The sequence below is a fragment of the Halichoerus grypus genome, chromosome 4 (assembly GCF_964656455.1).
Source record: "Halichoerus grypus chromosome 4, mHalGry1.hap1.1, whole genome shotgun sequence".
NCBI lineage: Eukaryota > Metazoa > Chordata > Mammalia > Carnivora > Phocidae > Halichoerus > Halichoerus grypus.
Window position 1 is genome coordinate 114,626,437 of NC_135715.1, and position 16,089 is coordinate 114,642,525.

A 16,089-nucleotide genomic window follows, 5' to 3' on the forward strand; every position below is an offset into this window, starting at 1 on the left:
AAATCCTCCAGAATTGCCGTGTTTATTGCACAGAACTAATGGGGTTGGAACAGAACCATGTCTTTAGCTGGGTGCCTCGGAATTTCAGACTCATGTGCAATGTATTGCTTTTTCCCCTCAATTTCAGTTTGAATCAGAAGCTGCAACTGGAACAGGAGAAGCTCAGTTCTGATTATAACAAGCTGAAGGTAGAGGACCAGGAGAGGGAAATGAAACTGGAAAAGCTCTTGTGAGTGCACCTGAAATATTTCCTCTGTTTCTCTCCTCCCCACAGAGTCTTAGGGATGTCTACCTCTGTGATTCCGATTCCTAAATATTCTGGTTAGGTTGGGCCAATGTAAAAATAGAGCCTATTTCTGTGAGACAGTTAGTTTTATTGATTCATCCATAGGTGCAAATGGTATCTGGAAATCTCTGATGCCCTTTTGGTGGTTCATGATCCCTTTTTGTTTTTTAGATTGCTCAATGATAAAAGGGAACAAGCCAGAGAGGACCTCAAAGGGCTGGAGGAGACAGTGGTATGTCAGCATGTTTCCCAACTCGTTTTAGTCCCAAAGACCCGATTAGTTTGTGATTTGTTGAATTTGTGTGTTCTGAAACTTGTTCTGTGCCCACCTTTCTCACATACCATTTTAAACAAAATATTTAGGCAAATACCACATAGTTAGACATTAAGACAAATACAAATATTTAGACACATCATTTAAACAAAATACCCCATGGAAAAGTGAGAATTGTAGAATTTATTCCCCAGCTCTTGATACCATGATTAGTTGTCAGTCCATCTGTCTGTCTGTCCATCCATCCATCCATCCATCCATGCTTAGTGCTGTAACCAGAGGCCCTGAGTGAGAATTAAACTGACTTGCAAATCAATGCCTGAAACTTTACCGACTTTGCACATTGTGACTTATTTCCATTCAGTATTCAAGAACACCTGCTAAGGGCTGGCGTTCTTCTAGGTGCTTGGGTTGTATCAATAAATGACAAAGACAAGACCCTGGCCCTTGTGGAAGCTTGCCTTCAGCTGGGGGTGAGGGGACAGACAGTGAACAATAAGGAAGGAAATCATGACCTCTATTACATGGTTATAGAAAGTGCAGAGGTCCCACAAGGAGGTGATGTTTGAGCAGGGACTTGAAGCAGGTGAAAGAGGAAGCCATGGGGATGTCTGGGGGAAGGGCCTTCCAAGCAGTGGCAATAGCCTATGTCAAGGCCCTGAGGTGAGCCCGGGGTTGGTGTGTTGGAGAATAGCAGGAAAGTCAGCGATGCAGGAAGGAAACAAGAGGTAGGCACAGAAAGGTCAAGGCAAGAGTGGTTGTAGACCAGGTAGGGCCTTGAGACCCACAGGTTTTGGGACACCAGAGTGACAGATCAAAAGGGCTCATCATTTGAAATCCTGGTTTCTCCATCCTACATCTGAATTCATGAGGTTTGTCTGCTCTGGTTGACTTCCATTTCCGCTGCTCTGAGGGCTCCTGAGAGTTCTGCAAAGTGCCACACAGCCTGTGTTTGAAGACAGACTGTCCCAACAGAACCTCTCAATTTGGTGAAAACATGTCCAGTTATTTTACACGATAAAACAACAGACAGACTGTTGTTTAGATACAGTCATACATTTTTTTTTTTTTTAAGATTTATTTATTTATTTATTTGAGAGAGAGTGAGAACACATGCACACAAGTGGGGGTAGGGACAGAGGGAGAGAGAATCCTCAAGCAGACTCCATGCTGAGCGCGGAGCTCCATTTCAGGACCCTGAGATCATGACCTGAGCCAAAATCAAGAGTCGGCCACTTAACCTACTGAGCCACCCAGGTGGCCCAATATAGTCATACATTTTGATTCCATTCATGTGTCATGTGAATTTATGTGGGACCATGCCTCCCAAGAATCTGGTGACTCCAGGCTGTAGGTACATTGTTGCTTAGGGCCGGACCTGATTGTGCACTCTGTTTCCTGGGCTGATGTTAGCTGCCCCTCAAAGCCGGGTGGAGAGACAGAGGGGACCGTCCACTCAGGACAGAAGTAAGATGACTGTGGCTCAAAGGATCTCCGGCCTTTCCAACATGGTGGAGAAGGTGGCTCCAGGGGAAACCGAAATGAAGCCATGAAGCCGCCTCATCTTTGTCTGTTTTACCGGAGCAGTGACACCCACAGTTACAGATGATTCTAAAAATTCAGACAAATATTGAACTTTAAAATTCCCACTAGCCAGAAATGAGTGACATTTCAGTACCTTCCACCCATGAACCACCGTCCCTGCCCCCTCTCACCCACACACTCGCCCACAGGGACAGACCCACTGACACACTGGCTCCCTTCCTCTCTCCTGCTCTCACTCACCACTCACACACATCGCACACATTCACACATGAAACCCCAAATCGGATCCCCACAGCATGTGTCATTTTAGGCTTGGATGTTTTCACTTAACCTACTGTTGGAATCCTCCCCAAGCTGTAATGTTCTTTAGCAACAGGCTCGCTTGGCCTTGGCTGACCTTACTTGAACTCTCCTTAGCTCAGGGGCTCTTCTGGCTTCTTGAGTATTTGGGTGGGATGGGGGGTGAAACCTACCGTGTAGGGGTTGGAGCCTTAAGCCCACTCCAGGGGTTGACGTTGGAAGATGTTGAGGGTGTCTTGGGGCCCTTGGGCAACCATCTTTTGCTTTAACAGGACCCTTTGGGCTCTGGGGCTGGACCTCTCCTGCTGTGTTAATGGGCCTTGGGTTTTCACCTCTCTGGGCTCACCCTCGCTGTCCCCTGTGACAGGAAGCTGAGCCCTGAGCTTTTACACAGAGGAGAGTGGCCTGTGACAGGGAAGGTTTCAGGGAAGTGAGTCAGGTGGAGTGAGGAAATGATGATATCGTGGAGGAAAATTCATTGCTGCGGGAAGCCAAATGCTAGCTGCCTAAGCTTAAACATGCAACTTGCAAACTGTTTTAAAGGTTGTTGTTTTTTTTTTTTTAAAGATTTTATTTACTCATTTGACAGAGAGAGATACAGCAAGAGAGGGAACACAAGCAGGGGGAGTGGGAGAGGGAGAAGCAGACTCCCCACTGAGCAGGGAGCCCGATGTGGGCTCGATCCCAGGACCCTGGGATCACGACCTGAGCCGAAGGCAGATGCTTAACGACTGAGCCACCTAGGCACCCCTTAAAGGTTTTTAACCACCCCTCCTGAATTGTTGAATTCACCTAAGAACAAACAAAAATGAGAAAGGTGCCAAACTCAGGACTCTGTAGTATTTGGTATTTAGGCTCCGAGGAAATGCCTGGCCCTTTGACAAGGGACCCATGTCTCCTCATTTCCCTTTGGTGTGGTGGCTTTTTTATGGAAAAGGTTTACTATGGTTGCAGTTCAGTCAGGAATGAAATCCCTGAAGCAGGAGAGAGAGAGAGAACATGCAGAGCAAGGGCTTGGGCTAGGGGGGGGTTGGTGCTGAGATCCTTGGGCAGGGGGCCTGAACAACATGTCTGTAAATGTGAGCTCAGAGCTCACCCCTGCATCTGCCCTGGAAGGCGGCTAGGCCTCGGACAGGTGCGATGTGCATTGTGTTCATAATAACAGGCCTGTTTGGCTTCCTGCACAAAGTCATTTGCCTCATCTGAGGAAGCAATTGACTTTAGGTGCCTCTTATTTCAACACAGAATTGCAGACTTGGACCCAGTTAACAAGACCTTAAATTAACAGAGAACTTTTATTCCAAGAAACTTAGTGTTTCCATGGCTGTATAGCCGTTTCTTCTTCCTGTGAGCACGTGCAGGCTGAATCCCTTGACATTCTGTGTTAAGAGTAGGTCAACTTAGACAAATTGAGAAATTCAAATGCAAGTTTCTCTCTCTCCTCCCTCACGGGAAAATATCTTGCAAGGAACTAATCGTATCTCTGGTAGTAAGAACATGGAGACTTGAATGGGAGGAATTATTTTGGTTTTCTGATCTTGTTAACAAAGGTCACCAGGTTTGACTCAGAGCCTTGTCTTCGCAATCTAATTCCTAAAGTTAGTTCATTTGTAGAAAATGATACAAAATGAAGAAAAAAATACCTCCAAGAAGTTAATTACAGCATAACAATATTATGACAACAAAGGGAAACGACAAAAGCCTACTGAAGAAATGGCTGTCAAATATGGTGCATCAATAAGTTAATATTAGCCAGTGTTTACTGAGCACTTACAATGTGCCAGGAACGGCTGTAAGAGTTTTATAAGGATTATCGCATTTAATCTCAACAACAACTGTGAGGCAACGACTATTTATCCTCCTGTTACAAATACAAGAGCTGAGGCACTGGAAGGTTAGGTAGGTTGCCCAGGGTTACATGGGTATAAGGCCCACCACCTGCTTCATCCATAAGCTCAGTGATGTAAAGCCAACGCACATGGCCCAGGGCTAGAAGGGGGCATGGAAATAGGAAAAATGTCGGTCTGCTAGGATGGGAGAGATTGTGGGTAACTTTCCGTTTAGACTTGCTGGCATTTTGTGTAATGTGTACGTGATAAATTAGAGGAAAAAAGAATCCATTCTGGTACAACCTAGCCAACTAGGAATTTTTGTGAGAAAAAACGTTAACTTTTGTGGTTGAGGGGAGAGAAAAAGTTCTATTGAGAACACTGCTAACGAGTAGGCTCTGTTCTAGTTTAGTTCATGGTTTGAGCTCCCAGTCTCTGCCCTCAGGGCAGTCTTGAGACAGGTGGAGGGGTGGACATATGTGGTAGGAAAGCCAGGGGAACTGTGGGAGCCCCGTGGCCTGGATGGTAGGCTCGCAGAGCAGGTGGGAACCGCCTGGCTCGCTGGGGCAACCAGATGGGGATGGTCTGGTGCCCGATGTGTCCCAAATTCAAGGTGTCTCCCCCACTTCAGTGTCATTTTCACAATCTTCCCTTCCAGTCTCGGGAGCTGCAGACTCTGCATAACCTCCGGAAACTCTTTGTCCAGGATCTGACTGCCCGGGTTAAAAAGGTGCGTTCTATTTTGTGTGAACACAACTGAGAAGAAAAGGAAGATGGACAGAAAGAATCATTTGCTGTTGAAATATCACTTGCTTAAATTGGGGCTGGTTGTGCTTAAAAATTAATTACTTCAGGCCAGAAAATGTATTCAAAGAATGTACTGGGGGCAAAAAAAAAGTACTTGGGAATATTTTTCCATCTGCTTTTTTCTTCTTAGTAAAAGGAAGTTATAATCCTCTCCCTGGCCTTTCATTTCAAATGAGCACACACCTATCTAGCTGCAGTGTGAGAGCTGTTGTGCATGATGTGGGGAAAATCCAGGGGGTCTGGTCAGGCATTGCTGCCCTGAAGCTTGGTGAGCAATGCCAGAAACCCGGAGAAACTAAAGGCAGGAACCTCCCGTTTGCCTGTGAGGGGCCGTTCGGGGCTGGGTCGGAGTGTATGAAGCACTTCAGTGTGCGTCTTATTTGCTCTTCCTGGCAACCTCGTGTAAGTGGTTCTTACTGTGCAGTTCTGTCTTAATGGAGGTAGGCTCAGAGGTTAAGTAACTTGCCCAAGGTCACACAGCTGGAAGAGCTGGAGGTAGGATGGAATCCAGGTCGTGTGACTTCTGAATCTGGGCTTCGGTGATCCTCGTGCCTCACACAGTGATCTCAGGGAGTCACCGTATAGCGAATCCCAGAGCAGCTTGCAGAAGTTTCAGGAAGGAGGGAGAGGTGGGGGCGGCAGGGGGACTGCTCTTTAAATATGTTTAAACATGATAGAGGAGGAGCAATGGGCCATAGCCAGCTGTGTAGTAGGATGGAAGGAAGGTGTATTTAGAAGTATGCATATGTGTGCCCATGTGTCTGTGTGAAGGAATCGGAACCAAGGGAAGGACGTGAAATATATATAAAAAAAAGAGAGGGTTGATGGAGTCAGATCTGAGCGGGACAGAATTAATAGCATAGATGGATGTATCAGCTTGGTAAGGGGAAGGGATACAATTTCCCAGAGAGGAGTAGTGGAGAGTTGAGATGGAGACGTGTGCAGGACAATACATAACCGTGGAAAGGTGCATCTGATGACTTTGATCTTCTCAGTTAATGTGGAGGCTCTGTCCTTGATGGAGAAGGAAGAGAGACAGTGGAGAGCCCACAGAGCCTAGAGAAAGCTCAGGCAGCCTGGGGTGCGGGGAGCGGGGGGGGGGGGGATTTGTCAGGGATGAGTGAAAGGATTGCCGAGCAGTGGTGCGAGTGTCCAGCTGAAGGTCAGAGCATGGATTTGCCGTGGCCCCTGACAACATGGTTCCAGGCCTGGAAACAAAAATAAAGAAAGGCAAGAATGATAGGAGAGTTTAAGGCCCAAATGGCAGTGGTGGGGCAGGTAGGTAGTGACCATAGTCATCAAAATAGAAATGGCCATCAGACCTGGACCAGGTAGGAGGGAGAGGCCAGAGCAGAGGGGATGGAGAGGGAGACTGCAGAGATAATGGCAAGAACTGGAACAGCTCAGTCAGGGAGGAGAGGGTCCGAGGGAGCTTAAGATCAGGCTTCCCTGATTTCATGATCTAAAGCTCTCAAGAAAGGACCTACTTGTAGACCAGTGGCTCTCAAAGTGTGGTTATCTGGCCAGCAGCTTTGGCATCACCGGCTAGACATGTGCATTCTCAGACCCACCCCAGGTTCACTGAAGCAGAGACTGGGGGTGGGGCCCAGCAATCTGAGTTTTAACAAACCCTCCTCTGGGCAAAGTTTGAGAACCCCGGATTGAGATAGGCATGCAGCCATCACCTCTCAGAAGAAGAAGGAGGGACGATGGTCTCCTCTGTAATCAGAGGCAGCAAGGATGCCTTGCCATTTTTGGGCTCCAGGATGTGTTTGCACATGTGTTTCTCAGTTTACCTGTCGGCCCAGGAGGGCAGTTTTTGTCCATTTCTAGATCTGATGAATTTCAAGAGTTTATCCATGTGCTCAGATGCTGTGACTAGTTTGAGATGGATTCATTAAGTAATTTCATGGGATTGGAAGCTGAAGGGACAAGCAAAGGCCACTGAGACTTCCTGTTGGGACCACAGGCACTCGCCCAACAGCTTGGTGACTTATCTCAGTTGGGATGTTTGAAATCAGATTTAGGTCTTGGGTTTATGTTTTCACACTGGTTCTTAATGAGTTTTGGAACAGTTCCTTTTGAAAAGAAAAGTCTATTTACCCACCTGCAAGGGAGAGGTAAATTTCACAGAGAGAACTAATCTGTATCTTTCAAAGGAAGATTGGAAGTTTTGTTTGGTTTTGTTTTGTTTTCAATTCTCTAAACTATAATGCTCGGAAAACCCTTGACATCAGCCAAGGGAATTCATTGGGAAGGTCATTGAGTCTCAACTTGTAGAACCTGTTTATTTTCACTTTCAGAATAACCTTTGGTGGGATTGGGGTGGTGGTTTTTTATAAAGAATTAGAATGTTGTCCAGCTTATGCTGGGGCTGTGGGCGGGGCTGCCTGCTGACCGCTGGTGTTGGTGCAGAGCGTGGAGCTGGACAGCGATGACGGAGGGGGCAGTGCTGCCCAGAAGCAGAAAATTTCCTTCCTGGAGAATAACCTGGAGCAGCTCACGAAGGTTCACAAACAGGTAGGAGAGTTGTGCCAACTTCCTCTGCTTCTCTTACTCTCCCGGAAAGAAGCTCCACTGGATCTGGCCACAGTTCGGGGAGAAGGCTCTGCATCACCAGGGGACATTAGTACCAGAAGGATCTTGGAGTCCTTTCATTAGTCTTCAGTGACTTCCCTTATATATAAAAGTCTTTTATCGAAGCCAGATGGAAGGAATCGGAGTTTGAGCTCTTGGGGTTTGGGAAGTGGGGTGTTCAGAACCCTGCCTTATCATCCTGCCTCTGGTTCCAGCCCTGGACCCACAGGCTGCACAGAATGCAAAGTGCAGACCACCGAGTCAGTTCAGGCCCCTTATTTTTGCAGATGAAGAAACAGACCGAGAGAGGAAGTGACCTGCTTCATTTTCTCTCTGCTCTGTTGCCCTATTTCTTGGGCACCCTCTCCAGTTCTTATGACGCTCTGGAGTTTATCCGGAGGGACAGCAGAATGCATGGCCAAACCTACTGGTGATCTAGGCAGTTGTTTTTCTCCTTTCTATATAAATACTGGAATGTTCATGTTTCCCCTAAATCCTAAAGATTTGGAATGTGATAAAAATGGTCCAACTTAGGGTATGTGCTATGGTGAGCGCTGTGAATTGTGTAAGACCGATGAATCACAGACCTGTACCCCTGAAACAAATAATACAGTATATGTTAATTAAAAAAAAAAAGGTCCAACTTGTTGGACCACATGGTTAAGGGGATGCATCTCTCTTGGACCTACATCCTCTTCAACATTACCTAGGATGGCATTTTTCCCCGAAGGGAGGACGACAGATTCAACATGGTTGGAGTCATTCAAGCAAATTACTGATGAGAAATATAGAAGCAGAAAACTGCAGTCTGAGTTGCAATTAGTGATTTTCTAATTCACTAATTTGAAATAGGGCTTTGAAATTCATTATTTTATGAATTCAAAGAATATTTTAATAAATATTAAAAACCTGCTCTTTGCCAGGCACTGGAGCTGGTAAAGAATGCACGTGTGGCCTCGGGATGGGTAACCTTCATACATCACTTTCTGATTTTCAAAACTTTTCTGGATCCACTGGGATTCACACAATGGGCCTCTTATATACTCCCCTTTTTTATGGGTGAGAAACCTGAGACGTGTAGGGGTTGGATGACTTACCAAGTCAGATGTCAGGAAGTAATAGATCTGGCTCTTGAGCCTTTTTTTTTTTTTTTTTAAACCCAGGGCAAGCCTGTTGCTTCTTTTTCTTCTTTCTTTTTTTTAATTTTAAAAATTTTCCTTCATTTTATTTTTACTTTAAAAAAATTTGTATTTATTAATTCCATAATTAACAGACAGTGCTGTATTATTTTCGGGGATGTATCAGTTCAGCAATCCCATACATTACTTAGTGCTCATCACCCTAAGTGTCCTCTTAATCCCCTTCACCTTTTTCACCCACCCCCACCGCCCACCTCCCCTCTGGCAACCACCAGTCTGTGGCCAGACCACCCTGAATGCGCCGAGTCTCACCCGTTGCTTCTTAACCGAGGGTCTTAGGTAATAAGAGAACGAGCAGTATCCCAGAGTTACCTGGGAGTCTCTGGATATGTTGCAAAGTGGGTGCAAACCACATGCTGGTGGAGACAACGCGTCCCGCGCGGGAGGAGGCCTACGGAGAGCTCTAGAACATGCACGCCTGTACCCAGTGCTTCTGAACTTGCCTAACACCGCTCAGCTTTCACACGCTAGTGCTGGAGTAGCCAAGCTTCCTCACACTAGCTCCCCGACCCATGCAAACCAAAGAGGAAGTAAATCCTGCCCACGCCTGAAAGTTTCCTGTGACCGGAAGTGGCCGTTAATTTCATTCTGCACCCCTCCCCACTTCCTTGCACACAAGAGGCGTGTGTAGCAAATTGGAGGCGCCGGGTGCGGGATTTCCATTTTCCTTGGGCGCTCCCGGCGTTGGTGGTCACATGGACGTCCTGCGCCCACCTAGCGGGGCTGCTTGTTTGGCTGCAGAGTCCGCTTCTAGCCGCCTTCCTGTCACCGTCTGCCCCTCCTGCCGGCCCCGTCACCTCCCTGGTAAGTCGCCCCCGTCCCCTCTCCCCGCAGCTGGTCCGGGACAACGCCGACCTGCGCTGCGAGCTGCCCAAGCTGGAGAAGCGGCTGCGCGCCACGGCGGAGCGCGTCAAGGCCCTGGAGAGCGCACTGAAGGAGGCCAAGGAGAACGCCATGCGGGACCGCAAGCGCTACCAGCAGGAGGTGGATCGCATCAAGGAGGCCGTGCGAGCCAAGAATATGGCCAGGAGGGCCCACTCGGCCCAGATCGGTATGTGTGCCTCTCCCCCGCGCCCCTCCTGGAAGGCAGGGCTCTGCTGCTCTGGGCTGTGTGCTCTGGAACATCTGCCAGGCTATATAGTCAGGCCTGCGGCAGCTGGGCTAGCCGGCGCCTCCAGGCACCCTGCATTCCCCCGGGAGATTGGCAGCGTCAGGCACCTGCTTCCTTATCCTGAGAGGTTGCAGCAGACACGTTGTGGTCTTCAGAGCTGCTGAGCTGAGCAGAGAAGGTGGCCAGCTTAGGCTGTCAGCTAAAGGTATTTGGCTGTAAACGGAGGTACGTTCTCACAAGCACTAGAATATTTGGCTGTTTCTCAGTGAGGCCCAAAGGCCCCTTCTGTTCTGTACCAGACAGAACGGGAAGGGGCGGGGTGTAGCTGGAAGCCTCAGGGAGAGCCACTTGCAAGGGCACGTTTGGAAGCACCTTGGAAAGAGCTAGGCTGGCCTCTGTGTGCAGGGTGTGGATCCCAGGTGGGAAAGGGGCCTGGACGTTCAGCCCCTGCCAGACCTGGATTTGGGCATTTTGCCTGAGCTGGGAATAGGGGTGTAGCAGCTAAGTCATAGTTCCCAGGATGGAGCCACAGGCGGTAAAGAGATTTAGGAATGTTCTCTAGAGAGCTTTTATTTTTTAAACTGAAATGCCTCCAATAACATGTGATATTATTTCCCATCAGATAATGCTGTGCAGATGTTTTGTAAACCAACAACTTCATGTTTCTAGTTTTTAGATCATACCTTAGATTAATGTTTCATTGCATTTATTGGATTTCTTGCTCTTTGTAAATCTGGAAACTAGAGAGCTTCTTCCCAGAAAAGTGCATCATAGGCAGAAACCTGCACCCAGTTTCAGGGGCTACGCAGATGCCCTTGGAATCCAAGTGTTCCCTATGGATCGGCCTCAAAGAAAACTGGAAGTCCTTCTAATTTTCCTCAGCCAGAATTAAAGTAATTGCTATAGAAGTTCTCTCTGTCCCCTAACCACTGGGTGCCCTGGATTAGCTAACTGTACTGTCTGGGAGTGCAGACATCCTGTTTTCAGAAAGGTCTGATGCTTGATGAGAATTGTAACGATAAAAATTGTGCGTCTTGGTTTTCACATGTGACCCGTGGGCATGTGGGTGTGGCCATTTAAGCCCAGTCTGAATGCTCTGTCCTTTCTGTCGGATACAGCCAAGCCCATCCGCCCTGGACACTACCCAGCATCGTCTCCGACGGCCGTCCACACCATCCGAGGGGGAGGAGGCGGCTCTTCAAACGCCACTCACTACCAGAAATAAATACAAAGTGAGTCCCTGGTGTCAGGGGTGGTTTCTGTCCGGGGCAGCCCTGGGGCAGATCCCTGGCCCTGCCTGGTTCTCACCCGTCTGCATGTGCCCCTCCAAGAGTGAGCAGTTTAGCTCTCCTGGAACAGGCCTTAGGGGTGTAGCTTACCTACACTCAACTCAGTGCAGAGCCTCAGGGTCTTCTCGCTAGGGCCACCTGGCGCTGGGGACACTCCAGGGATGGATGAGGGTGTGGCGAATGATTCACCTGAGCTTGCTTCTGTCTGCGGGACTTCCCTGTGCCGCTGGCTTCCAGAAGGGCATTACCTGTTCGTCAACTGCTTTCGCTCAGAGCAGATAGATGTGGGTGGTTGCTTTAAGTTCCAGGAACTGACTCTAAAGAAAGAGCCAGATATAGAAAGTCATATTTTTGTAATTGCTTTCTGAGCTCAACAAACAGGGGTTTTTAAGAATCGTGCTAATTTATATCTAGGTAGGTCAGGACCACTTTTTTCTTTGAGACGGCGGTTTATAAATTTCTCTTCCTACAATCTGCATGCGTGATTCTGCTCTACCAGCAAACAAAGAAACAAAAAGGGATACACTTTAGAAAAGAGAAGGAGAGAGCACAAACTGTCCTTTTGTACTTGAGATGGAGAAAAGAGGTTACTCGTTGGGCAGGGCAGACAGACAACTCGGTGGCCAGAAAACTGTTCAGGAAAACTCTTGACTTTGCACCAGTAACCTGTGGGCGGGAGGGGGGAGCTCCAAATGTTGTCCTTGGACTCTGAGCCCTCACTGAGGAAGCTAGCTTGCAGGACGGGCCAGCCGGCGTGGCAAAGCCAACTCCGGAGAGCACAGAGTCCTCTCCTGTCCTTTCCGATCAAGGTACGGGACGTGAATGTGAGGGGCTGGAGCCCTCTCTCGGGATATGACAACACTGCGAAGGCTCACGCCAAAACTGCCAAGGAGGAAGCTTGGCGCCTGCCCCCAGACGGCCCTGTCCTGGCTGCCCCAGGCAGCATGCCAACGAGCGGGACAGGCACAGGTCAGATTAGGGAACAGGAGGGAAGGCCGAGGCAGCCCGAGGGCGGGCAGCATGTCCACCGCCATCTGCCGTGTCCTAAAAGGGTGGATGGGAAATGGTCTTGGCAGCGGGCCACCCCATTCAGATCCGATCGCTTTCCCTTACAGATAAAATAATTTGGATGTCAGAAAATTGTCGTCGGTGTTGGGGCTGGCCCTCAAAGGGAACTGTAAGCTCCTGTGAGGCAACGTAGGCTAGAAACCTAAAGCGGTGGTTCTGGAACTTGGGTGGGTGTCAGTATCACTTGGCACCCGGAAGGCTTCGTGAAGTAGTGTCGCGCCTGAGCCCTTGTGTGTGTACCGAGTACCCCCGGCGATTTCGTTAGCCACCAAAGTTCGGGGACTCCTATCCTGAAGGAACTGTGGCGCCTCTAGGGCAGAAGTGGATTTCTCTGTCGTGTGAAGGAAATTTGAGGGTGGTCTGTCAGTGGCTGGTAAAGCGACTCTGTAGTGACAGCAGAAGGCTCGCCTTTTAAGTACCTTCCTTCCTCAAGGTCACCTCAGTGACTTCTACTCTTCTAGCTTTCGTGCCTACACACCATGGTCAGCAAGCAGAGAGGAAGCCGGGAAGAGGCAAAAGCAGCTTCTCAGCCGAATCCGCGTCCTTTCATGGCCCTGGAAGTCCATATAGTGCGGATGCCTGGTCCCTCCGGCCAGATCTGAGGCACGTGGCCGTGTCCAGCTGCAAGGGGGCTGGAAAGCGGCCGCTTTGAGCTAGGCACATCACTGCCCCACGAAAGAGTAGTGTTCTTTATTTTTTATTTATTTTTAAAGATTTTAATTCTTTATTTGAGAGAGAGAGAGAGAGAAGGAGCAGGGGCAGAGGGAGACGGAGAAGCAGACTTCCCGCGGAGCAGGGAGCCTGATGCGGGGCTCCATCCCAGGACTCTGGATCATGACCCGAGCCAAAAGCAGGTGCTTAACCGACTGAGCCAGCCAGGCGCCCAAGAGTACTGTTCCTTAGCTGAAGACAAGGCGATGGATGCTGGGGGGGCAACCAGAGCCTGCGCTGACTGAGCACCTACTATGCAGCAGTGCTGTGCTGACGTAGTATCTACATTACCCCCTTCCATGTAACCTCGCGCAGCGGTGGCTGTGCTTGGCTCCCGGCAAGCCCTCAATATGTACACTGGCCCAGGGATTCTGGGGTCCAGAGACTGTGCAGTGGACAGCCACTTTCCACATGCGATCCCATAAAGGTCTGTCGACCCACGTTTTGTGTAAGCTTCATACGACCCAGTGTTCCCTTGTCACACTTGAGATTGAGAAGCAGTGGGTCTGCTGAGACTTTTAAGACCTTCAGACTAACAGAACCACCCTCACCCATCCTGGTGGTCCATTGCTTTAACTTGAAGTGTTATAAGTGGATTTGATTATTTTATCTGCAGTTAGAGCCCCCTTGACCCACTCTCTCTGTGCATACAGCTCCTGTAGCTGGGCCGTTCCCCACGTCACAGAACAAATGGGCCCCTTTCCGGTTATCAGGATGGCGGTGTGGTAGAGGGGCCTGGCTTAGGACAGGAGACAGGGTCAGGTGTTAGTTAGGTCTTCTACTCTCTTCAAGTTACTTACCCTCAGAGTGGGCTTCTTTGTCTGTGAAATGGGGAGAATCCTTTCCCTGGACCATTGGTTTTGAAATGAGGACTGACTGAGGTCATGCTTCTAAGCTGCTTGGCATCTAACAAGTGCTCCATAAAAACGTCGCTGCTGTGTAGAGTAGCAGTGCGCTACTTGGCACGCGGTAGGTGATGGATGAATGTTGGCTTCTAGTCTCCTTGTTACAAAATAGTTTTTAGTCCCTGTCTAGCCCTAAATTCTAACCACTGAGTGCAGAAGGCCCATGACTGAGTATCCTATTTGATGCTATGACCAGATAAATAAGGTGTTTTAAAGTTATTATCATGGGCGCCTGGGTGGCTCAGTTGGTTAAGCGACTGCCTTTGGCTCAGGTCATGATCCTGGAGTCCCTGGATCGAGTCCCGCATCGGGCTCCCTGCTCGGCAGGGAGTCTGCTTCTCCCTCTGACCCTCCCCCCTCTCATGTGTTCTCTCTCATTCTCTCTCTCTCAAATAAATAAATAAAATCTTTAAAAAAAAAATAAATAAAGTTATTATCATTTATTCACCTAAAGGTTATGAATAAGAACATTGACTATTTTTAAGAAAAAGACTAGGTATTTGTCAGTGGAGGTTAAAAAAAAAGGATAGTAGCCAGTGAAGTGGGAAATTGTAACTGGGAGTGAGAAAATGCAAAATCATTTTTTAAGAAAAATAATTGGAGGGGCGCCTGGGTGGCTCAGTTGGTTAAGCGTCTGCCTCCGGCTCAGGTCATGATCCCGGGGTCCTGGGATCAAGCCGCACATCGGGCTCCTTACTCAGTGGGGAGTCTGCTTCTCTCTCTCCCTCTGCTCTTCCCCCCACTCATGCTTTCTCGCTCTCACTCAAATAAATAAATAAAATCTTTTTAAAAAAATGATTGGAAATGTGGAATTCATTGCTTAGTTGGGATCAAAACCTTTTGAGGTGATCTTTCCTGATCTTTGAGATGCTCATTCTGAAGTGTGTCTTCCTAGGGAAAAATGATCTCAGCTGCTGACTCTTCTTCCCAGCCCTCTTGTTGAAGCCAGAGCAGCATATTCATACTTGGGCAGCATCTGGGTATCTTTGGGGTTTCTTTCTGCTTCATTTCAGGTTTCAAAGAATACAGTCACAATGAGTATTTTGGTTTATGCTCAAAGTTTCAGAGCGACTAAAGATGCCAACATGGAGAAATCAGAACTCAGGATACTGCTGGCTTCTATCTCAGCTAGGTCAAATCCAGGGGAGCTGCCAGGGGGAGGAGAACGAGTACCAACCACGAAGTGACTGGGGAAGAGTAGCACAGACACTGGCTGGAAGGTGGGGCTGGCTGGCGTTATTTGGGGAGTCAGGAAGGCTGATGGGCTGGAGCCCAGAGAACACAGAGATCTTCATAATCAGGGTTGTCGGGGAGGGAAGGAAGGGCCAGGTAAATGAGGCCTTTGAGCCGGGCCAGCAGCATAGAGTGCGATCTGAGTGTGTGGGGCCACTGGGGACTCTGGGCCTGGGAGTGGTGGGACCTGGTTCATGACTGGGAAAGGCCACCCTGTGCTGGACCCCATGGAAAGGATGGTGTTGGGGGGAGTCAGAGCAGGGGCTCCCCAGAGGCTCTTGCGGGGAGATAGATAATGTGGGAGACGGGAGAGTTACAGGCAGGGAGTACTGGCCACCTGAGAGGAGCTGCAATCCGGAGCATAGGCGGAGGTGATGGGAAGGCGGAGGAGGAAGGACAGGTGCTGGTAGGTGGTAGATGGGGTGGCAGGGAGGTGGGATGGGTCTCATCTTAGTGCCTGTTTTCTTGTGCAAGAAGCCAGGTAAGCAGCAGGGAGGCAGGGAGATGGGGTTGCAGGCTGGAGAAGAGAGAAGGTGTGAAGTAGACCTCTGAGGCAGTACTGAGTGCTTATTCATGGCCCCACATTCAATGCAGACATAATTTAGATATCTCGTCTGGCTCCCTGGCTCTGCGGGCCCTGCGGTGGGACTCCCTTCCAGGTAGTGCTTTGACTAGCCGCTGGCTGCTTGTTCAAGTGCGTCCACCAGATGGCGCCAGTGGGGCACCGCTGGAACCTCGCTATTTTCTAAAAGGCTTTGAGGCAAAAGGGTCTTTTGACTCTCCTTTATTTAGGCCATTATTTCTTGGATTTGAATAGTAAATACAGTACTTTTCAGGGGATAAAGTTCTCATATTACTCAGAGTTTTTTTTTTTTAAATTAGGTATTTGCAAATTTACAATAGCATATACTTACAGATCTTACATAATTATCAAGTCAAAACAAATTTAGAAGTT

At 48.7% G+C, this 16,089-nt stretch overlaps 1 protein-coding gene across 1 annotated transcript in view; it reads left to right on the forward strand.

Moving 5' to 3' along the window:
• Nucleotides 1–16,089, forward strand: part of KIF5C (kinesin family member 5C) — a 147,013-nt gene that overhangs the window by 120,213 nt on the left and 10,711 nt on the right. Inside the window, exons 20-25 of the mRNA XM_036092566.2 lie at nucleotides 128–229; nucleotides 458–518; nucleotides 4,893–4,964; nucleotides 7,457–7,561; nucleotides 9,652–9,868; nucleotides 11,047–11,160. Coding sequence (XP_035948459.1) covers nucleotides 128–229; nucleotides 458–518; nucleotides 4,893–4,964; nucleotides 7,457–7,561; nucleotides 9,652–9,868; nucleotides 11,047–11,153 — 664 coding nt within the window. The 3' untranslated portion in view covers nucleotides 11,154–11,160. The remainder of the gene's footprint in view (nucleotides 1–127; nucleotides 230–457; nucleotides 519–4,892; nucleotides 4,965–7,456; nucleotides 7,562–9,651; nucleotides 9,869–11,046; nucleotides 11,161–16,089) is intronic.